Consider the following 7180-nt stretch of genomic DNA (forward strand, 5'->3'; position numbering starts at 1 on the left):
ATCAGGCGAGGGAGAGCTGGCAGCACTGCCAGTCACACGAAGATGAGCTCACTGCTGAGGCTGCAAATGGATAAATGCAGCCCCTGCCTTCAACCCCACACTCCTCTGCAGTTTCACACCAGTCTGCTGGCAGAAATAAAAATATACCTGCAATGCTAACCGGGTCAAATCAAGATAAAGGCAAAACTTCACCATGTGTACAACTCAGGGTCTTTTCGAACTCACAAGCTGCATGTTCTCTTCCTCTCCTTTTTTCCCCCCACTCACTGTACCATTTATCTAACGACTAAGATTTTTAAGAACCCGACCCTAAAAATATATTTATACAAAACTCCTCTCAGTACCACTGGAAACATTTAACATTTATACATTTTGTTAAAATGAGTAGAGAAAAAATAGCTGACCTGTTTTTTTTATGCTTCCCTGTATATTTGGCTTTTAAAATAAATTACCATTTCAAAACATGTAAATACCTCAGCTAAAAAAGAGCTCTGGGAATCAGTAATCTATTATCAACTTTATTTTTAGTTTTGCCTGAGTTTCATGTTGTTTGGGAAAAAACCCAGAAGTTCTTTCCCCTCCCATAAACCCAGTGTTACACCACACAATTTTTAGCAACTCCAGATGGAAAATAAAACTTACCCTCACTTGTTTGCTGGCATTAAGATAAATATAGTCCTCACTTCCGGAGAATTAAAAACAACTATCTCTCTAAAGCACTTTAATTTTCTATTAAAATTTATTTCCCTTGCTTATCTGAAATTAGCAGCTTCTTGTTCTTAAAAAGATGATTAAAATACTTAGTTTGAACACCCTCAAAAATACCACACATATTAAAATTGAAAAATTTTATTGAGAAACACAGGAAAAACACACAAAGACATAACATAGTGAGAAAAGTGCAGAAATGGTAAATTACTAAAGAAAAATCTATTGGATAAACCCAGTATTTTCAGGCCACATTCTGGACACAGGATTCACTAATGTGACCTCCTATACAGTTTTCCTTCTGTCAGCCCTGGAGAAAGAGAGCCTTGGCTAACTATCTTTTTCTTTGACAGTAAATATGACCCTGTCATCCTGTTTCCTGGGTAGATGTTACAAGATTAAATGGTCCACTGGACATGCTGGAGAAATATATACAATGAAGAATGTCCTGAATCAACTCTTATAGAACTTTACATGAAAAATTATCCAATGAAATATATCATCTCTTAATATTTTGTAAAACAAGGGGCTCTTCGATGCTTGTGCCAGCCATCCTTCCTGGTTCTGGAATTCTGTCTGAAAATGAAACAGAGACACAAATATTCATCTTGAGGTCCAACAGTGTAAGTGCCATTTTCTACTATTATAAATTTGATAAACAGTATCATCATAGGAAACTCAGGCAATTTTACAAATAAATGTTTCCATGCAACTGTATGAGACAAAGGCTTTGCATTACTAAACATTAGATTTCAGACAACTTCCAACCCAGCTGCAGTGAATGGACCAACAGACACGTTTTATCAGGATTCCCAGCCTGATGGAACATGCAGGACAATTTCTAGTAAGAAAAGCAATTTAGACGTTACGTACTTGAGACTTGGAAGGTTGAGTTTATGAATAGACTCGATTACCTGGATATGCAGCCTAATTAAAATAACTGGATAATTAGTATTTCAAGCCCACTACCTTTAGGTCTGCACTAACATATTCCACAAACGTATGCAGAAAGTAATTTCAGACTGTATTTATTTAAAGGTTAAAAGCCTTAAAGCTGGTATGTTTTTGTTTGTTTCTAAAATTAATGTGCTGTTGTGTCCTATGATTAAACTTGAGTTCTGTAACTAACTGTAAAACAATTAAATCTCCATGTGAAGATATATTGGAGTTAACAGGGCAGAGCGACCCTGCACAGTCAGTACTTCAGAACTGAGAGACAAAGCTATACTTTAAAAACAGTCCTTTTATACACTGAGTTTGTTTGAAAAATGGAGACATTTTTGATGGGAATCATTATTTTCTAAGAAAGAGAAAATTTATAGCAGTTTTGGTATGGAAATTCTATTTCTTCAGCCCCCTCTTCTGGCAGAAGGGAAACAGCATTGTCTCAATGAATTAACTGCTAAAAAAGACTGTTAGTACTTCTCTCACACTTTTTAGATGTCAATATGATCTCAGGTTGCCTATTTTTCAAAGTTTTGGATACAAACCAAATAGTTGATAGTACCATAGTACTAAATTCCCACAGTTAAAAATGAAGCAACATGCCAAGCAAACTGAAGGGAAAAACTGGACCAATGAAGCCTCTCATCCTGTAGCTTAGGCAGTATTAATTGTCACCAGTCAGAAAGCAGACCAGAAAGGGCAAATAAGATTTAGCAGTGTTTACTACACAGCAATGAACTCAGGGCTTAAGCTTCTACAGTCAGGGGGATGGGAATTTTGTCCTCAGAAAAGGTTTATGCCCATTTACAGAACTGACAGCTAAAGAGTTAAGAACTTTCAACAGAAATTAGTTGTTAGACCTGATAAGAAACAGAGATAAGACCACTATTTAATATATGTTATTGAGAATTTATGTTAAATTCTTGTATTAAATTGCCAATGTAATAAGACTGTCTCCAGCTGACCGTTTTCACATTTTTGATAGTATAAGGGAGTACAATTTGGCCAGTTTAACTTTTAGGGAAATGGTAAAGCCATTTGGTAGATGACCTTCTGATACTGATGACAGGGATATTAATATTTTCTGGTCTTTAGAAACAATTGCAGAGCAGTAAATCTCTGCTTCTAAATGCATAAATAGCATGACAGATATTCTATCATCTACAAATTACAACAGCACAGCTGTCCAATTTAAATGAGTGTTCTAACAGTCCAAAAGTCTTAATGGTATAAAGCAAAACAATCAGTTTTTTCCCCTCCCTGCAGAAACTAGTAAGTAGCTACAGGTACAAGGTAACACAAGTGACACAGTGCCTTGCACTGCTGGAATACTGCATTGACTTGGCTGCCTGCAAAGCTTTAAAAAGTCTGCTTTGCAAAAAAAATACACTCCCATATAGGAAAGTTCTACTGCTGGCACGACTGAAGGCCAGTCCAGCACTTCTGAGGGCAACAGGGTTTGCATGCTGTGGCTCTTGTGCCACTGGGACACAGGCAGAGAGAGGCAGGACAGAGAACTGGGGTAAGGGGGTCACTTACTTAAACAAAGCACACACATGGGTAGTTTTAGTAATCATGGATGGGTCTTCTTGAGTTGGATATAGTATGACCTTTCTTAAATGACTCCATGAGCAACGAGTCACACAATTTAATATTATTTATGAGGTATAAACACTGTCTTGCTGCAGACTTGTCTTACAAAAGAGGTGTCAGTTCAAAGCATTCCTTGCACAGAGAAGGAGGTACATGTGTCCATCTGCATGGTTATGCTGTTATAAGCAAATGTAGGTTATAGGAAATCTAGTCACAAATGAAACTTCTGCAAAAATGACACTGCACCCACCTTTTTGATTTCTCTCAGTAAGTGGTTTGACAAGGTTCTGTTTTGGATAATTCAGCAAAGACATTTTTGGAAGGGCATTCTGGGTACTTTCTTTACCACCATGTAAGAAATGAGAGATAATTCCATACAGGAGAGGTCTGCTTAAGAGAGAAATTACAAATGTAGTCTATAAATACCAAACATTAAAAATACACCCTTTCTCTGGGACTTCTTAGACCTTAGTATTTACTTCTAGAATATGTACAGATGTCTAATGATTTAAAATACATTATGCCAAGTATCATTACATACATAAACACAGACCTAAGCTCACCCTGAGAACCAATACTCCCTTAAAAAGCTTGACCTAAGAGACATTCTCCAGATGCCCTGGTAGGTGAAGGACTGGAGCGTGCTTAGCACAAAGAACACAGATCCACATTCTTACTCATGGATCAGAAGGTTCCACACACTCACAAAGGATCAGACCAGCCCACCACTGCACACCCCAAACTTGATTCTTCCTAAGCAGATTGAGACAGCACAAGCCACAGAGAACACTGAACAGTTATATCAGAGCACTGTGAATTTATATCTAATCTTTTTATTGCCCAATGAAGCAACTCACTGATATGCAAGGAGCATATCTGTTTTCTGCAGAAAAGAGACTCTACTGGTAAGACACTTGTGTTTTGGTGTGCAAGGACACTACCTGAAGAATGCCATGGTGTTGGCAGAATTAAATGTTAGTTTGGAGTAAGTTTGAAAACAACCCCAGGTTTGGTGCCGTGAAGCTGAATCCAGCACATCAGAGCAGGTGTGTGATCAGTCACACTTCAACTGCTGAGAACATTTAGATGTGATTTGTAATAACAGTAAAAATGTACTGATACACAGAATATAGGATACATAGTGCTTTCCAAAATTCCTCCTTACACTGATTTTCCACTTGTGTCTTCGACCACATTCAGCTCTTTGGCAAGAAACTGTCTATCCAAGGGCACTGCAGGCTGGCCAGATTCTGGAAAAGAGATTTCCCCCTCATTCTTAAGACAGGCAAGAAAAACATCACCAATTAATGAGAGACTTCAAAAGAGCATGAGAGCACACACTTTCCTTTTAGATTATTAATAACTAACAGTATATTGTAATTCCAGGGAACTCACGTATAATATCAGTGTTTCATTGCCATATAATTTGCAATAGCACATTACAATTTTTATCCTAAAAGAAGCTAAGTAAAAATTTAAAGAAGTGTTACAGTATAAACATAAATATCAGGCAAACAACTCTGAAGCAATATTATCAAACATTTTAAGAAAGGTATTTTGAATTTGAAGGCTGCTAGCAAGTTTTCTGGCTCTTTTGCATCCACTATTCTGTCAAACAATTTACCTCATGGATAACGAACAGAGAGTAAGTTTTCTTAAAAACTAACGGTATGATTTGGCTTAGTGCTGCAAGCAAAGCTGTGCAGATCTGTACCAGATTAACTTCCAAGGAAGAGGAGACTGTGACTGTTATTTCAGTGATGGCAGGAATGCCCGCGGTACCTGCGGCCAGCACAGACGCGGTGTATTTGTATCTGTTGTACTCCAGGTACTCCCGGATCAGCTCATTGATCAGCAGGTTCTCGTGGGACAGTGTTGGCCGCGGCTCGCTCTGGTCGTCCAGCGCATTGAACACCTCGGCCCTGATCCTCGCTTTGATTTCTGCGAGAGCGCCTCTTTTTTCCAGGGTGTCCTTTAAGACTATTACCAGAAAAATATGTTAATTTAAATCCAAAGACCATTCGGTGTGTCCCCAGCGCGGCAGCGATAAAGGCACCGGTCCCTGGGCACGCGGCAGCCCGGGCAGCCCTCAGCACGTCACAGATAAAGTTAACCCTCCACAGAAGTCACTGTTTGGTTTTTTTTTTTTAAGTAGCAAAAACACACGTTCGCTAGTTTCAGAAATGAAATAACCAGAGCAAGCTGTGGTTAACACTGAAATATACTGAAATACACTGAAATGCAGCCCGCTGTGCGGCTCCGAGCCCCGCCGGCGTGGCCGCGGGGACACCCATGCTCCCCCAGGGCCGCCCGACACGACACAGCCCAGCCCGGCCCAGCCCAGCCCAGCCCAGCCCGGCCCAGCCCAGCCCAGCCGGGCCCGACCCGGCCCGACCTGCCCTCAGCTCTGCCACCGTCGCCATGGCCGCGCCGGGCCCAGGATGGCGGCGCGCGCTGCGCAGGCGTGGGGCGGCCCTGGGAGGCGGCCGGGCGGGGCCACGGCGCGTCCTCAGCGTGCGGAGCCCGAGGGGATCGCCCTTTTCGGGTCATGTCCCTTATCGGGACCTCCTGCTATCGGGACCTCTCTGCCGTCGGGGCCCGCGGGCAGGGTCACGCCGGGACAAAACACCAAAGTAACGCACAGCCGGCGGAGCTCGGTGTCCTGGCCGGGGCAAGCCCTGCCGGCTGCGCGACCAGCCAGCCTTGCGGTGCTTTCGCCCTCTGTAATTTAAAAGAGTGTCAGACAGCTTTGTTTGGAGAGGAAAAAAAATTAGAAAGGAAACGTGTAGAACGAGCGGGAATTTCTCCCAGGTATGTAGTGGAGGAGTTCTGCGCTGAGGCTCTGAAGGATGAGCTGTTAGTTAAAGGGACTCGCCAAAGATGAGCTTTAATTAAGAGGACTTGCCAAAACGTAACTGTATACGGCACGTTCTGCAAGGCTGAGGATCCCCGGTGTGTGTGCAGGCATGTGCGTGTGCTCCCTGTTGCTGGGATGAGTCAACACTGTTTGTTTTGTCCATGCATTAAGTATTTCCCAAAGGAAATGCAGCCGGCGTGGGTGAACGGACTGGATTTGTCACGGCCTGGATGGAGGAGCCTGCTGGGGCTTGAAGGAAAATGTGAGGCAGGAAAACCTAAGACTCACAACACTTAAGGAATGGGGGTTATTGGGTTTGTTTGTTTATTTATTTGGGTTTTGACATTTCGTCTCAAAGCAAATATTTATATGATGAGCTTCCAAATCTCTAGTGGGGGGCAATAAATAAAATCCAGGGGGGAAAAAGTCTTTATACATACCAGTGAACTTAATCTGTTTCCTGCCCCCAGCCATCCCTGTCCGTGAGCCCCAGCAGGGCCCCCTGCCCACCCTGCGGCATCCCCAGCGCAGCTCTGGGTACAAACAGCTCCTTACCTTTACCACGCGAGGCATTTGCACAGTCAAAACATGCTTCTCCATATCCTTCCAAACTTCTCCATGTTGTCATGAGTCACTCTCTTATTACACCTGATTTCCAGTTGATAAGTTGTTGCAATTTTCCAGCCTATATTTCCTATCCTACTTCAATTCCTATGCTGCAAATCTTAAGTTCATAGTCCAAAACAGAATTTTGGGTGGGTTTTTTTCTGATTGCCAGGAAAACCCTTTTTAAACAAGATTGCAGTTTCTATTCCTTGTATCATTATGTTTTAAAAGATGCTGTTGTAATGATGGTTTGAGAAGTCAGTGACTTTCTGGTACTGTGAGACTTTGGTTCTCTGTCTCTGCAGGTTTCAGCTTGTATCAGCTCTGTCTTTCCTCCTCCACAATAAATATTTTGAGTCTGCTACATTTTTCTTCTGAACTCCTCTGCTGCCTCTCACATTAATTATTTGCTGTTATTTTGACAGTACTTTGGTTCACATCTTTGTTGTTGCTGCTTAGAGTTTCCAAGGG

General features: G+C 41.9%; 1 protein-coding gene across 3 annotated transcripts; it reads right to left on the bottom strand.

Moving 5' to 3' along the window:
* Positions 1–833: 833 nt before the first annotated feature.
* Positions 834–6746, bottom strand: CEP20 (centrosomal protein 20). 3 transcript variants are annotated; one of them, XM_071570755.1, is made up of 5 exons: positions 6659–6746; positions 5029–5226; positions 4412–4496; positions 3497–3633; positions 834–1284 (listed from the first exon to the last, which is right to left on the bottom strand). In XM_071570755.1, exons 1-5 carry the CDS (start codon positions 6729–6731, stop codon positions 1208–1210), a joined length of 570 nt encoding a protein of 189 aa, XP_071426856.1. In that variant the 5' UTR covers positions 6732–6746; the 3' UTR covers positions 834–1207. The 3 variants fall into 3 exon arrangements, with proteins under 3 accessions (XP_071426856.1, XP_071426857.1, XP_071426858.1); XM_071570756.1 differs by lacking the exon at positions 6659–6746 and adding an exon at positions 5642–5707; XM_071570757.1 differs by lacking the exons at positions 834–1284; positions 3497–3633; positions 6659–6746 and adding an exon at positions 5642–5707 and having other exon boundaries at positions 4408–4496.
* Positions 6747–7180: the final 434 nt, after the last annotated feature.

The sequence above is a fragment of the Pithys albifrons genome, chromosome 16 (genome assembly GCF_047495875.1).
Source record: "Pithys albifrons albifrons isolate INPA30051 chromosome 16, PitAlb_v1, whole genome shotgun sequence".
Classification (NCBI taxonomy): Eukaryota; Metazoa; Chordata; class Aves; order Passeriformes; family Thamnophilidae; genus Pithys; species Pithys albifrons.

Excerpts from the sequence above, each read along its gene's own strand:
- CEP20 (XM_071570755.1), bottom strand. The coding sequence starts at position 6,731 with ATGACAACATGGAGAAGTTTGGAAGGATATGGAGAAGCATGTTTTGAC. Across the intron at positions 4,497-5,028 it reads CGCGTCTGTGCTGGCCGCAG|AATCTGGCCAGCCTGCAGTG; the intron begins GTACCGCGGGCA and ends TCTCTTTTCCAG. Across the intron at positions 1,285-3,496 it reads TACTGAGAGAAATCAAAAAG|ACAGAATTCCAGAACCAGGA; the intron begins GTGGGTGCAGTG and ends TTTCATTTTCAG.